The sequence below is a fragment of the Sinocyclocheilus anshuiensis genome, unplaced genomic scaffold (genome assembly GCF_001515605.1).
Source record: "Sinocyclocheilus anshuiensis isolate Anshui unplaced genomic scaffold, SAMN03320099.WGS_v1.1 scaffold185, whole genome shotgun sequence".
NCBI lineage: Eukaryota > Metazoa > Chordata > Actinopteri > Cypriniformes > Cyprinidae > Sinocyclocheilus > Sinocyclocheilus anshuiensis.
The window spans coordinates 2,687,741-2,704,151 of NW_015539887.1; the positions used below are offsets into that span (position 1 = coordinate 2,687,741).

A 16,411-nucleotide genomic window follows, 5' to 3' on the forward strand; every position below is an offset into this window, starting at 1 on the left:
TTTTTTTTTTTTTGTGTGTGTGATCTGCCGATGCCGATTTTTGCAGGTTCCGATTTTCTTTCTAAGAACTATAATTGACAGCATATACAAACAAAAATCTACTTTTCTTCAACGCAGAGTTTTATTTTCATAAAAAAAACACAAGTAAAAAGTCAGTTTTTAAAATAAAAGATCAAATAAAATAAGAACAAATAAAAAATTGCAAACAACAGCACAAATAAATGCAATAGAATAAAGAGAGCTATGAAACTAAGTTTTTCAGGTTAAGTAAGTTTTTATTCAGTTAAGAAATACTACAGAAATTAAAGTAATCAAATGTAAAATAACACATTTATAAAACATATTTAGTCAAGAGCAGAAAATTATTTTTTTTGTCTTTTGTTCTTTGATTAACATGACAGACAGCAGCATAAATATTGGACTGCGGTCCCTTTAAGAGTGTATCCACGGACCCAATATACTGTTACACAACATGCGTTCTCTTTCTCAACTATTTAACTTTCCAAAACTGACTGTGTTCAACTGGATACTCGCCAAGATGGGCATTTTAACAAATTTTTATGTATTTGAATGTTTTAGCGCAGTTAGCCACTTATTTTGGTATTTGTGGCTCACAAGCTGTTTGAGACATAGCACGGATTGTGCGCTCCACTAATATAGATCAGTGGTGGTGCGCGAATGAGATGTGTGTGTGAGAGAAGAGGTCGTCGGAGAGAAAAGTGCGAGAATGCACGGCTGACGTTATTGCCTGTGCAGCTGGTAACAAAACGGATCGGCTCGAAATCGGAAAGAAGTGAGACTGACCGGCCGATCACCGATCCTGGCCGATCACGAGGAAAATCGGCCGATTCCGATCCCTGGCCAATCGATCAGTGCATCTCTAATATATATATTGTCATATGTACCTCAATATATTGTCAGAAGCCACAGGTGTTCATTTTGTGTTATACCTAAACCTGTTTTCACTACTCTCAAAGTGACGGCACCCATTGACTTGCATATTAGGAATCAACAAGGACCATGGGTTCACAAAAAAAATCATCATTTGTGTTTTACTGAAGAAAGTCATCTTGAATGGCCTAAGGGTGAATACATTTTCATTTTTGCATGAACTATCCCTTTAAGAGCCATTATAGTGGGTTGTGTCCATTTATTGGTTATTGGCCAGAAGTTAAAAATAATTATTGGCTTATTGGTTTGGTCAAAATTTCAATATTAGTGCATCCCTGAAGAATGAGACATACTGTTTTCTCACTATAACAAATTTCCTTTTGCAGTATGACTACTGTACCTTCATTCCCGCTGCTGCAGCGGGTCCGCCGGGGTCTACTGCCTGGATGTGGCAGGGTTTACTTCCTCTCACCACGAATCCCCAGCCCACTGCGTCTCCCACAATCTGCAAACACATACATCCAAACACATTGGAGGTCATACACTGAGATATCCATTTCATTTTACTTTACTTTACTTCTAATGAATGTAATGCATTACATATACTTGCATAATGTCAAATATATTGATTTATTTTAGCTGATTTTCTTTTTACAGTGCCATATACTTGTATATTGTGTATATATATTTGGTCATTTTAAAACTTCTATTCAGATGGTGGTATTGCAGTTGTGGAGCAATATGGTTCAATATGGATTTTAAATGTCATTATTAGTGGATGTGGTTTATTCAAAATGCATGACAAGAAACATGTAGTAAATGACAATAAACAGAAAGGTACATGGCAGCTGATGACAAAGTATCAAATTTCAAAGTCTCCTAAATTGCTCTTGGATTTTCCTGTTGATCCAGTTGAGGATTAGAATCATCTCCACATCTGAGGAAAAACTTCCTCTCGCTGCTATTTTTAGTTGTGAACTGTTTCCCTCCATGCAAATGGATTCTCAGAACCAAACATAGTTATGCAATTAGAGCTTGGAGTCTGAGCACATTTGGCAGGAGTGTGTGTGTGTGTGTGTGTGTGTGTGTGTGTTTGTACCTACTTAACCATATTTTGGGGACAAATTTGTACCCAAAAGTGAGCTAAACCTGACAAAATCTCCAAAAACCTCCCTTTGGGGACGTCCTCATTTGTAAAACTGGTATAAAAATAAAGTAAACAAAGTTTTTTGTTAATTGTAAAAATGCAGAAAGTTTCCTGTAAGGGGTAGGTTTAGGTGTAGGGTTGGTGTAGGGCGATAGAAAATACAGTTTGTACAGTATAAAAACAATTACGCCTATGGAATGTCCCCATTTAGATAGCTAAGTAAACGTGTGTGTGTGTGTGTGAAAGTGACTTACTGTGAATGTCTTCTTTATGTAAGGTCCACCAGGAGTCTGAAGTTCCTCTGGGCTCACTTGTCTCTTTAGCACTGTAAATAATATACACACAATGTTCCTCAGTCATGAACTCTAAACAGTAAATCATGTGACTATTTAACACATGGTATAAAAGAATCATGTTTATCTATTCACTGCAACAACATTGAGTTTGATTCACTACTGGTTTATTACTTTACTCCGCACATTATACTACTAATTATACAGTAATACTTTATTCATTTATATTGTAATTTAATACTGCAGTCCATAATCCCTCATTTAAAAAGTCAACAAAAAGCCATCTTGAAACACAACATGTGCTTCTTCAGAGAGAGAGAGAGAGAGAGAGAGAGAGAGAGAGCGAGAGAGAGGAAGGTTTGTGTTTAATGAAATAATGAGGTTGATAATGATGGTCTAATTTAGGACAAGAGGTTCAAATCAGCCTGATCTCTCCATCAGTAATGTAATGAGTGAGCCAAACCCTGAACCACTTAGTCACAAAAGCAAGATCCAACTGCACAGCTATTGACTGGATCCTGATTGGCTGATCAGAGCCCAATTTATAGTAGTAACAAGGACATTGCAAATAACAAATAAGGTAGTGTCTATAACGAATAGTTCTCTAAAAAAAACTTATTCCAAACTTGTATTCTGTTATTCTCTCAAATATTTTCTCCTGTTTTTGAAGAATCTTTAAGCAGATCTTGCCATACGAATAATATCTGGAAAATATTTACTTTGTATTCATTCATTTGTAGCATGTCTTTTTTAGCCACTATTAGATAATTACTGATAGATGTATAAAACTGAAAAGAAATAAATTACATTTTAAACTCTATTAAAAGATAAACAAAGTTATTTTCAATTGTAATAATATTTTACAATATTACTGTATATGTGATCAAATAATTATGTAATTATTGCCTTATTTCTAAAATACTGCTTTGCAATCCTCAGTAAACAAGTTAGTATCAATGGCAAGGAGAAACTTGCATGTTGATCACTGATCGTATGTACATGGACAATTTTAAGTTTTATAAAAGAAAAAATATATATACATATTTTTTGTTAAAAACTAAATGAAATTATCATTATTAATAATATACACTTAGAAAGTAGAATGAATAATGAAACTGTAACAATATAAAAAATAAAGAAAAATAGGTTTAAAACATTTAATTAAAGTTAACTTTGATACAGACTACTTATTTGATGTGTATTTGTCAATTTTGAGTCTTGACAGACAAGATCACTATGAACGGTCATTGTATAAAAAAAAATGTGTTAATATTTGTGACCCTGGACCACAAAACCAGTCATAAGGGTCAATTTTTCGAAATTGAGATTTATACATCATCTGAAAGCTGAATAAATAAGTTAGGATAATTGTTAGGATAGGACAATATTTGGCCGAGATACAACTATTTGAAAATCTGGAATCTGAGGGTGCAAAAAAAAAATCTAAATATTGAGAAAATCGCCTTTAAAGTTATCCAAATGAAGTTCTTAGCAATGCATATTATGAATCAAAAATTAAGTTTTGATAAGCGACTTAAGACTGGTTTTGTGGTCCAGGGTCACATTTGTATTCTTGCGTTTACACTGAAAAAATTAAACACTGAAAAAAATTAAAAGCATGCAAACTAAGAATGATATTAAGGTGAGTAAACAAGGACAGGTGTTTGTTTTAAAGTGAACCATCCTTCATTGTTTCATAATATTATCTGTATGTGTGCAATATAGGGAACACAAGGCCATGTATTTTCTTAACTATGAACTGTCCATTTCCCTTTCAAAGTCATTCTGTACATGCCTGAAACCTTTCACACACAATGCCACAGCCTTTTTAACGCAGGGAAAAAGGATTGAGAGAGAGAGAGAGAGAGAGAGAGAGAGAGAGAGAGAGAGAGACAAAAAAAGTGCATAAGTAGATGTATCAGGCCTCACTGTTTTTTCACATTTTGTTCTCATCCAATTTTGGGAGGAGAGCTCAGTAATCCCAGGATTGGATGAGCAAATTGACCAATCAGAGGCATGCAACAGCCCTGCCAAACCCAGAACATTCTCGTCTCCTTACACACCGGTGTTTTGTGTAAAACACACAAGCATTAAGGCACAACATCTGGAAAAGCAGCCTATTTTCCTCATAAATTCAAAATGTACAACATGTTATAACGTTAAATGCTCTGATGACAGATTGCATTTTGGATCTGCGTTGTTGTTGGACAAAAAACAAGTCTGGTTTTAACGGTGGGCCTCACTGTAGCGGAGCGGGAGCTGTGCTGTGGTAAAGTGAAAGCTGAGTCATGTGATAGGTGTGGAATGCTTCATTGCAGGCATGCTTCAGGCTCGCCTTGGAGGCCAATGTTCTAATTTGGTGGTGGAGGAGGAGAGCGCTGGGTTTGTGCGTGTATAAAATGTTCTTCGGTCTCTCTGCCTGCTGACTGTGCTCCTTGCCTGTCCTGAAGGGGATGATGTGTTCTTGCCAGACTCTCTCATACACACACACACTACTCATGTACTACTAACTGTTCAAAGTTCTCAGCCTGAGAGTTTTTATGGGTCAGAGAGTTTACTACTCCACACACAAACACTCACTCAGAAGGGAGCTACAGCTGGATAAAACAGATTGAGATATAGTAAAATAAGGGTAAAGAGAAAATGCATGTTACAATCTGTTCTGATAGATTTTTCTTAGATTTATTTGTTATTAGACACTGGGTGGTGATAGACAGCATCATCAAGTAATCAAGATTAACGCACTTACTCATTCTGAGAGGAGCTTGAATATAATGAGCGATAAAGGTATTGCTCATCCAAAACTGGAAAGTCTGTCATCATTTACTCGTTCTTAAGATGTAAGACTTTTTATCTTGATGAGCACAAAAGGAGAAATTTTCTATTACAAATATTATATATAGAACTCCTACTGAAGCCATACAATCGACACACTCATGTTTTGCGTCAAATGGCATTGTTGTACCATAATTGAACCCCATAACACTTTGATAGTACATTTTGGAGCTTTGGTGGAGGGAAACATTATGGAGTAACTAACCATGGGCCCCTGAATTATTAGAAAATAATGCACACCAGAGGTGGTAATGTGGCCACGACTAATAATTAAATGGACCAGAGTAAATTATTATGCTTATACTACGGTTACCACATCTAAAGACATTATTCAGATAATGTATTTCAAAACATTCGTCAGGTTTTTGTCCTTAAAACGCTCTTGCATGTATGATTAATTTCTTACGCATCTCATCCTGTGCCTCTGTTGCTATATCCACAACGTCATTTTAGGCTTCAGCCATTGATAGCAGACTAATGCAGCTATTGACCCTAAAAAGGGCAAAATCATAAAGAGACATTAGAAAATTAATTTATTGCTATTTTCCATCTTATTGGGACTCAAATAATACAATTGCATGATTTTTTTTTTCCAAAACTTGACTCTTATTTTTTATTTTAATGTTTGTGTCCCCTAGGAAACGTCGCCCCTTTGGGGGTATAAATTCACTGAAAACAGAACACTTGCTTATCAATGCTTGTTACAACATGGTTGTAATTCGTGAATGCTTTGGAATACAGACCTATGGTCTTTTGGTCTCTTTTTAAAGAAGACACATAGCAAATTATTGCTGAAGTGAAAGCATTTTAAAAAAAAAAGTAAAAAAAAAAAAAGTTATAGAAGTTTACAATAAAGATAACGTAGTCTACAATTTTTTTATATCAAATAAATATTTTATAAAATGTGTTGCACTCTAAAATAGCTATAAAATCAAAGCCATATGTCTCACCAAGTTATGTTCCAAATTTGGAACATTTCGAGCCATTCCTAGGCTCGACAGGGGATCGAGAGCCATTCCGAGGCTCGCCAGGGGATCGGGAGCCCTTCCTAGGCTCGCGAGGGGATCGGGAGCCATTCCGAGGCTCGCCAGGGGATCGGGAGCCCTTCCTAGGCTCGCGAGGGGATCGGGAGCCATTCCGAGGCTCGCCAGGGGATCGGGAGCCCTTCCTAGGCTCGCGAGGGGATCGGGAGCCATTCCGAGGCTCGCCAGGGGATCGGGAGCCCTTCCTGGGCTAAACTGAGGATTCCGAGGTCTCTCCTCCTCGTTTTGACACTGAATTCCCTCCATATTCTGGCCCTTATGTCCCACCATAGTCAGCTCACCCTCAGCAATGATGCAGGGGGCAGAGCTCCTCTGGGGTCTACGGACCGAGGGGGAGTCCGGGCCTCGGAGGCTGGAGGCGGAGGTGAGGGAGACTCAGACCACGGCGACGCTGGAGGATGGCAGTCCCGCGGGGCTCGCACCGCAATGATGGTGGGCTGAGGGCGAGCAGAGGGGCTGCCAGACGACAGCGGTGGAGGAGGCTGGAGTGAGTGGGAGGGCGGGCATTTTCGAGAAGCGGTCACTGGAGCGAGCCCTTGGGCTGCAGCCCTTCCTGGGCGGAAATGGGGATCAGGAGCCCTTCCTGGGCTTAACGAGAAATCAGGAGCCCTTCCCGGGCTTAACTGGGGATCAGGAGCCCTTCCCGGGCTAAACGAGGAATCAGGAGCCCTTCCCGGGTTTAACGTGAAATCAGGAGCCCTTCCCGGGCTTAACTGGGGATCAGGAGCCCTTCCCGGGCTGAACTGGAGCCCGTCCCGGGCGGAACTGGGCATCAGGAGCCCGTCCCGGGCGGAACTGGGCATCAGGAGCCCGTCCCGGGCGGAACTGGGCATCAGGAGCCCGTCCCGGGCGGAACTGGGCATCAGGAGCCCGTCCCGGGCGGAACTGGGCATCAGGAGCCCGTCCCGGGCGGAACTGGGCATCAGGAGCCCGTCCCGGGCTCGACGTGGAATCCGGAGCCATTCCCGGGCTCGACAGGGAATCGGGAGCCCTTCCCGGGCTCGCCAGGGGATCGGGAGCCCTTCCCGGGCTCGCCAGGGGATCGGGAGCCCTTCCCGGGCGGAACTGGGGCTCGGGAGCCCTTCCCGGGCGGAACTGGGGCTCGGGAGCCCTTCCCGGGCGGAACTGGGGCTCGGGAGCCCTTCCCGGGCGGAACTGGGGCTCGGGAGCCCTTCCCGGGCGGAACTGGGGCTCGGGAGCCCTTCCCGGGCGGAACTGGGGATCGGGAGCCCGTCCCGGGCGGAACTGGGGATCGGGAGCCCGTCCCGGGCGGAACTGGGGATCGGGAGCCCGTCCCGGGCGGAACTGGGGATCGGGAGCCCGTCCCGGGCGGAACTGGGGATCGGGAGCCCGTCCCGGGCGGAACTGGGGATCGGGAGCCCGTCCCGGGCGGAACTGGGGATCGGGAGCCCGTCCCGGGCGGAACTGGGGATCGGGAGCCCGTCCCGGGCGGAACTGGGGATCGGGAGCCCGTCCCGGGACACAACGGAAAGAAAAACACTGAGGAAAAACCGGAAAACAAACGGAAGGGCAACACGGAATTTAAACTGTTTTTGAGGTCGGTTATTCTGTCACGGGCAGGGTGTTCCAGAGACCAGGCAGGAAGACGAAGATGACGAATAAACGGATATTTAATGACTTGACAACAGGGAATTCAGACAGGGTAGACATCAACATTCACAATAACCGACAAACTCGAATACAAGAGACAGGAACAGATATAGGGCAGATAACGAGGGGCAGACAGGTGAGCACAATGAGGTGATTAACTAATAATGAGAACAGGAACAACCAAATAAGGACACAGAGGGAGAGACCACAATCAACAGTCCACAGGGGTGTGACAGAGAGAGAGAGAGATTAAGTGTGTGTGAATTACCTCTGTGAGTTTGTGTGTCTCTCAACAGTGCAGCAGCATCTCTACTAATAGCAATCTGTTTCTAGTGAGAAACGTTCTGTAGTTTTTAAGATCATATGTATTTTACTGATGAAATCGTCAGAGCAGCACTGACAACATGTTTCTGTTTGATTGTGTGTCTGTACTGTATGTGTGTACGTTTGTATAGGAGACAGAGCGGGAGAAAGAGAGTATGTGCTTTCCGTACATAATAAAATGTAATTCTGTGGCAAAAACATGGAAATAATTTGTCATTTTTATCCTCTATATTTATTTGCTTGGTCAGTATCGTTGTGGGTTTTGGTTCTTTTGCTGTTGCAGATTCTTGTAGACTTTTAAATAACTGAAATCATTTGGCGAATTGATATGGACATGTAATGCGGTCAAGACCTGCCTGGAACTACTTTAGCCGTATATTTCCCTGAAAATAATTGCACACCTTAGAATGTTCGTCAACCAATCAGATTCAAGTTTTCAACAGCTCCATAGTATAACAAAGAATAATGATTAAGATTTTAGATTGTCCAACCTCTTCTGTTTGTGCAATCTATCAAGTGGAGTACATTTTGAAAGGCTATGTGCCTGACTGTACGTATAAACAAAGTCAAAACTGAAGTATACTTTGGGCTTTAATGTGTACATTTAGAACAAAGCTCTCAGCAGTTAAGGTGTGGCCATATTAGAGAAATTCCTGTAATATTTTGCAGGAAAAAAGGTCCATTGTTGAATAGCAATAGTGTAGAATCACTCACACAGTAGTCACTTTTTAAAACAAACCAGCTTTCTGTTGGTCAAAGTGTCGAATGCGCATGACCAACAAGCGAAATCTGTGTAGGGAATCTTTTCGCCCTCACATGAAACTCCTGCAGATTTCTATTGAAATGACTGGATTTAGCCCACAAAATTTCACAGAGCAATGGTAAATATGACCACACTGTTATAATACCAAGGAAATTCTGAACTATTTATCTTCCGTGTGAACTACTACATTAAATATAATCTTGTTAACTCATTCTGCTGGTACAAGTTAACAAGGAGAATCTCTGTCAGAGGGGTGAAAAAGTTCATGGGAACTACACGGCCGACGCCACTTAGAATTACTGTTAACAAGCACAATTACAGTGGAGGAAGGCCAAAAGGAACAGAGGGACAACTGGCTGATGTGGCTTTATGGCCCGAAAGCACACAAACACACAACCTTCTGACTAACCCACAGAGCTCTTTAGAAACACATTAGACGTCTACTGTATCTGCTGCAGATACATGACACGCTCTACACAGCATGTTCTGTTAAAGAAACAGTAACACACCTAGGGTTGCTGATAGGCATGGGCCGATTACCGGTTTCAAGGTATACCGCGATTTGAAATTTTCACGGTTTCACGCTAATATTTTCCGTTATACCGTTGCTGCGGTATGCGCTGTTTTTCATGTCTCCTCGAAGACTGAAAGTGTAGGAATCCCTCAGGTTGAGTGCAGTGTAGAGAGTAACACGACCCTCCTCCTCCTGTTGGTGCGAGCAAGCGGTCAGTCACGTGTGTGTAGGACGACTGAAGGAGCTTCCCCTGGAACTTACGCGATCGGCAACCGGACGTTTTTTGTCTTATTGCAAGCAACTCATCTCTGTTCTGGACTTGCACAAACTGCGTTGCAATGCAATCGTTTTCCACAATGTCATTTATGTGAAAGTATGAAGTCTGTAAACGCCCGTTAACACAGGCCAGAGACGCTGAAGATGGACGCACAGAGAAAAATACTGTAGCAGGCAGATCACTCACTGTTCATGATGCACGAACTATTGGAAGAAAATCCTCAATATTGATTTGGGGGTTTATATGAATGCGTTTCTGAGGGGAACTGACTGTCTTCAGAAAAGTTTGTGTGGTATTTTCTTTTAATCTTCTCTGTATAGTTCATATTAAAGCAGTGTTTCAGCGCAGTGTTGCTTTGTTTACAGCGGTAACCAAAGAAACACTGTATCTGGTGTTCCAGAAGCGCCTCCTGCTGTCAGAGAGTGAAAATGCGTCTCATTCAGAGCATCTCCTGTTTGCTTCGTTCAGGCATGTAGTATTTCACAAAGCTAGTCAGAACATTCTGTTTTTGCTTCAAATTGGGATATTATTAAATCAAATTATGTATATGAAATGATATAAATACATGATATGAAATGATATAAATGATATGTATATGAATTATATAACTAAAATTAAATAACTGTAATTACAGATTTAGGTTAAATAAAGATGTCAGTCTTTATTTTTCTTCTTTTTAGGAAACAAGTGACCGTGTACACACACACACACACACACACATATAGTATGCATGAAAATGCGTATTTTTCAATTAAAGACAGCTTATAGATTTAATATGGGCTGCTATTATTGGTGCTTGACACCTTTTTATTGGTCATTTTGTGTTTCAAGAATAAGGTCCAAGGTTAAGAATTATGCTATTAGTAACTTAAATATAAAATGTTTTTCTCTATTTAACAACATTACAATAGTGAAAGACGACTTCCCTTACGTCTCGTCTGGTCACGTCTCTTGCGCGGCAGGATGTTGGACTCATGAAAAATAATCACGTCGTTTGTATTCACCAAAACTGATTTACTAAAGTGAAAACACGGACGGAATTGGCTTGCTGTGAGGCGGGAGTGACGAGCCGGCAGAGGATTGCGCAGCCTTCCTCGAACAGTTATGTTCACGATTTCTGATTTACTTAACGTATACTGCGTGAGGGGGGCTGTGATTGGATGATGACAGGTAACGGTGATCATTCTCAAGTGATCAGCACTGCTGCTGTTGTATCAGTCAGTGGTTAGATCAGCATAGCAGTCAAAAAACGGGACAAGGGATGTCACGTACGGGACAAATCAATTAGGCCCAAAATACAGGACGTCCCGGCTAATACGGGACAGTTGGCAACCCTAAACACACCACAAGCAAAACTCTTAGCATCCTTAGCAATTCGAAAACCTAAAAGCCCACAAAGAGCAGCATATGGTTTACAGAATCTCAGTAAGTTGTCTGCGGCTTGAGAAATGCACAGTGTTTTGGTGCTATAAAAAGCCAGCCCATTTTATTTAACCATAAAAAGAGAGCAGAGATGGTGTAAAAAATAAGTGCTAAAGCTAATGCTAACTGGTTTGCTAATGTAAACGTGAAGGTTGAGAAATGTAAAGACAACAAGACATCAAAACTGACCTGATGACCTTAAAGATGACGTGTGTCATTTTTTATGCTGAAATGCCCAAATTAGTTGATGTATGTGGGATGTTTGAGCACAGAAGGGGGCTTTTCTTACCAGACTTTGGGTTGCAGAGCACAGGGGGGCTGCTGCTGAGTGTGGGGCTGCTGCTATAATAACCGCTGCTGCCACAACTACTGCTCATACTGCTCCGCCGTACTGCTGACACCACCTTTATCTCTTTAGTGGGGCTTACTGAGGGGAAGGAGATTGAGAAAGGAAGAAATAAGGTTAGATAGAGTCTGTACAAGAGGAAGCGAGAGAGAGAATAGAATTCAGTTAAAATACACACGCAACACTTCTGCCAGCTCAAAACATCATTCCAATAGTGCTTGTGCAGTGGTGATAATGTTATGGTATGTCAACATCCGTTTTGTGTGCATTTACTAACTGAAATAACAGTTCAGATGCCTAACATCTGTTAGTGTTCTCCTTTTAACATAAACGTATTGTATGGCAAACAGCATCACGCACGAACACACACACATACACACGTTTAGCTAGCTATCAAAATAGACATACATTAGACTTCTAGCTATATACACGCTCTGAAAAAAAGGTTAAAAAGCTGTCACTGAGATGGTACCTATTCAAAAGGTACATCTTTGTACCTGAAGGGTCCATATTGGTGTTTTAAAGGCACATATAAGTACCTAAAGTGTACATATTTATACCTAAAAGGTACAAAAATGTACTTTTTGAGAAGGTACTGCCACGGTGACAGACTTTGTACCTTTTTTTCTGAGAGTGTATAGAGCTAATTATAGATAAATGCTAACAATACCACTCTTCACATTTTTATAATTAAAAAAATTTGTACTGTCAAACGATTAATCGTGATTAATCGCATCCAAAATAAAAGTAAATATACACAGTATACACACATATTATGTAAACAAAATCTTATTTTGGATTTGTGTAATCCTGATTTCTTATTTTTTTGCATGTTTGTCACACTTTAATGTTTCAGATCATCAAACATCATGCCACAGCATCTCAACAGGATTCAGGTCAGAACTTTGACTAGGCCACTCCAAAGTTTTCATTTTGTTTTTCTTCAGCCATTCAGAGGTGGACTTGCTGGTGTGTTTTGGATCATTGTCCTGCACAAACATGCAAAAAAATAAGAAATCAGGAACGGGGCCAACACTTTTTCACACCACTGTACAATGTCTATAAAATATATATGAAAATGTATATAAATCAACCTTTCAAACTGATAAAAGTCATATTTCTTGTTTATTTATTCTTTGTTTATTTATTCATAGAAATGTAAGTCCTTTTAAACATTAATTAAACAAATGGCTAATCACTGGTCAATTGAAAATGCTTTATTTAAAATTGTATCATATAATTATACATTTTTATTTCAGTATATAACTAAATAATTAAATAAATAAATATAAATAAGAAAATAAATAAAAAAAGAATTCCATCATATTTTTATTCATCATTGTTTTTTCATTATTGTATTTATTTTGAGTAATATCATTGTGAAATTATAAATAAGTGCAAATAATTAATAAATAAATTGCACTGTTGTCAGAAAAAAAAACACTGATTATATTGCCATCAAAACATGCGATAAAAAAGAAAAAGTGTTGTGTGCTAATCAACCTGACTGGTAGTTATAAAACTTGAATTTACACACTTGCATATGTTTAAACAAAGGCACACCATACATATAATACACACACCACAGGCGCATGAAAAATGACAGTTCATATTTTATTCAGCTCTGAGAAGAGGAACCAGAGAGGCCCAGTCCCAAGACACACTGAGCTAACTTCCTCTACTGACTCATGACAGCATGATACTGAATCTACAGGCCAACACTGTAAAAAAACACTTGATCTGAAACTGAATCTGAGTTTACATTTACTGTAATTCATTATTCAACATGATTAAGGGCTATATTCTAGCTTTGTCTAGTATAATACTAGCATGAATCTAAATGTTGTAAATCTAAACAAAAGTTAAAGCTGCAGTCCGTAACTTTTTTTGGTTAAAAATGATCCGAAAGCAATATTTGAGCAAGTACATAACCATCCAGTGTTCAAAACTATCGCCTTACTTTAGCCCAATTCACATCGGTTAGCTTATAAATAATTTTTTCTAATTTGAGTGGTACGGGTAGGTTTTCGCGGGAATTTTGAGCATGCTGCTGCGTCATTACGTCACGTCTGTAAACATAAAGAAGTTTTCCCGACTACTAGACTATCGCATGTGAGGATGCTGCAGGTGGCCGATCGTTTATAGCCTTTTCTCACAGCAGCTATAATTAAATGTACCATTTTGATTGCGGATTGTAATCCAGAAAGGATTATGTGTTTATTAAACATGTGAATGAAATTAAATTATATTCCAGTTTTAAATGTGCTTCTGATTACAGATAGCCTGGGATTACACAAGATTTGTATTTTAAAGACAACCAGTTCGAAGGGAGCATAATTTGCCTTTTGGGTTAAAATAATTTCTTGGTATGAAATTCGAATGGTATGAAAATGAGATATTAGACTGTACAGAAATTGAAATCTACACACACTATACTCAGTCACGCAATGCTGATGTTGTTAACATTAATAATTTGATAATAAAGTATAACATAAAAATGCATTTGTCTATGAATAATCTTCATTTAGGGGATTTTGTCAGGAAATATTGATATATGCAATTCACTGTGATTTATTTGCTTATATGCTTACATATCATACAATAAATCAGTTAAATATTTTAAATTAAAAAAAAGTAAACATTATTTAAATCAGCGGACAAAAGTACATCTCATTTTAGCTTATTAGATGTTTGTACACAAATATGACACTTCAAACTGAATGCGATGTTTTCCACTCTTTCACAACATGTGTGCTCAAGATTTGTCATTTCAGCAACTTCCTTATTACGTTGAAATTGATTTTGGTTGTCCTATCTTCATTATCTACCCGTGCACTGCATCAGCAGCAAATTAAAATGCATGAGACCACATCCAGAAGTTCATTGTCTACCTGCCACTGTGAATGACCACAGCTGTGTCTGCTAAACCTAAAAATCAATATCACAAACTACTGGATGTAATGAACACAGTTGTGCATGCATTCTGCAGATTTCCTTTATGATTGTGGACTAACCTGAAAGGAAGCTGGTGTTTCCCCCCTCAGAGCCCTGTTTGCGCAGACAGAAAGGGCTGTCGTGGTTCTCCGGTATGCTGCGAAAACGCTCGTTCAAAAGCTCCATCAGCCGCCGTCGCCGCCGGAAATTCATCCTGAATTGGTAAAGCAGTCCGCCATCCACAAAATGGTGCTTATTAGAAACTAGGGGGAAAAATAAGAAATGCACAACGAGAGGAGGTCATATGTCAGTTTACTGGGATTAAAGACGTGACCAGTCAAGCCACAATGGTCCAAAATCTAGAAGTGAAAGACAAAATAAATACAAAACTCAACACAATATTAATATTTTGGATTTCACCTTCAAGGCTTTTTTTTTTAATTGAAGAAAAACATAATATTTATTAACATATATATTTATATTTCATTTCATTAATTAGGCAGAAGTTGCACAATAGCAGAAAAAGCTGAAATCCCTTCTTATTATTTATTTATTTAATTATATATATATTTTTTTTTTTTTTTTTGCTAGAAGCAGGAAAACCAAGTTTAACCAAGTCTTAAGTGCAGTATGCGAGATTGAGGGTGTTTGTGTAAGAGGTGCACATGCCATCTTAGAATCAATAGAGAGCAATCCTAAACTCCTAACACTCAATAAAATATTGAGATTTCTAAAAACTGGAAAAAGGATTTAAAGGAATAGTTCACCCAAAAATGAAAATTTTGTAATCATTTACTCACCCTCATGTTGTTCCCAACCTGTATGAGTTTCATTCTTTTGTTAAACATACAAGAAGATATGTGACCCTCGACCACAAAACCAGTCTTAAGTCGCTTGGGTATATTTTTAGCAATAGCCAAAAAAACATTGTATGGGTCAAAATTATAAATGTTTCTTTTATGCCAAAAATCATTACCTACTATGAAAGTCAATGGGGACCAACAACTGTTTGGTTCGTCAAAATATTTTCTTTTGTGTTCAGCATAAGAAAGAAACTTATACATGTTTGGAACGACATGAGGGTGAGTAAATGAGGACAAAATTTTCATTTTTGGGTAAACTATTCCTTTAAAACAAGCAAAATCAATCGGATATGTTATGGGCAGTGAAGCATAGTGGATGCATATGATTTGTGGTGCAGAGGAATGCAGATAAATGTGTGTGGGAGAGAGCTGAGCTAAATGAGCTAAACACTAACTCATTGTCTGACTATCACTACATGGCTAGTCTAGCAGAACAAGTGTTTTGCCTGTATGCAAAAAGCCTGGTCCATTTTTCTGCTTACTCATGTAACATGGCCACAGTTTGCAATTTTATGGCACATACAGAGATATAAAAGTACAGAAAAATATAAAATAAAAAATGACATTACATATAAATTGACAAATAAATATCAAAAGGCAAAATAAAAATGACATATACCCTACCGTTCAAGAGTTTAGGATCAGTTTTTCAAAGATTTTTAATGATTTTTATTAAAAACACTAAGTGAAAATAGCATAGTTTCTTAGCGATAGATGCCATTTACACTAAGTGCAAATAGCTATAGATTCTATTTACACTATGTTAAAATAACAGGATTTTCTGCTATTTATTCTACTTATTGCAAATAGTGGCAATTAACTGTATCTCAGTATTGTACATTATAAAACAGTATGCAATAAGTATTGAGTGTAAATTATCATTTTAATTCAAATTATTAAATGGATGCCACCTTATTGGGACAATAAACCCCTTCCTATGCCTACCCTAACCCTACCCGATACTTTATTTTTAACTTTTTGATTATTTACTTCATTTTTATTGGAAATAAATGCCTTTCCTAAGTGATAAAGTTCGGCAAAAGGTGGATTCGAACTCAGGTCAATTGTGTCAAAAGGACCACGGCACGCACTTTACCACCTACACCACTGGAGCCGTTGTTTGATAATAGTCTTTTATAGTGTTGACT

At 39.0% G+C, this 16,411-nt stretch overlaps 1 protein-coding gene across 2 annotated transcripts in view; it reads right to left on the minus strand.

The window, feature by feature from the left end:
- The window catches only part of LOC107685573 (DEP domain-containing mTOR-interacting protein-like), a 40,595-nt gene that overhangs the window by 7,199 nt on the left and 16,985 nt on the right, over positions 1-16,411 (minus strand). For both annotated transcript variants that reach the window (XM_016482209.1, XM_016482208.1), the window contains 4 exons: positions 14,481-14,663; positions 11,410-11,547; positions 2,293-2,363; positions 1,292-1,396 (listed from right to left, as the gene is read on the minus strand). In XM_016482209.1, the coding sequence (XP_016337695.1) occupies positions 1,292-1,396; positions 2,293-2,363; positions 11,410-11,547; positions 14,481-14,663 (497 nt within the window). The remainder of the gene's footprint in view (positions 1-1,291; positions 1,397-2,292; positions 2,364-11,409; positions 11,548-14,480; positions 14,664-16,411) is intronic.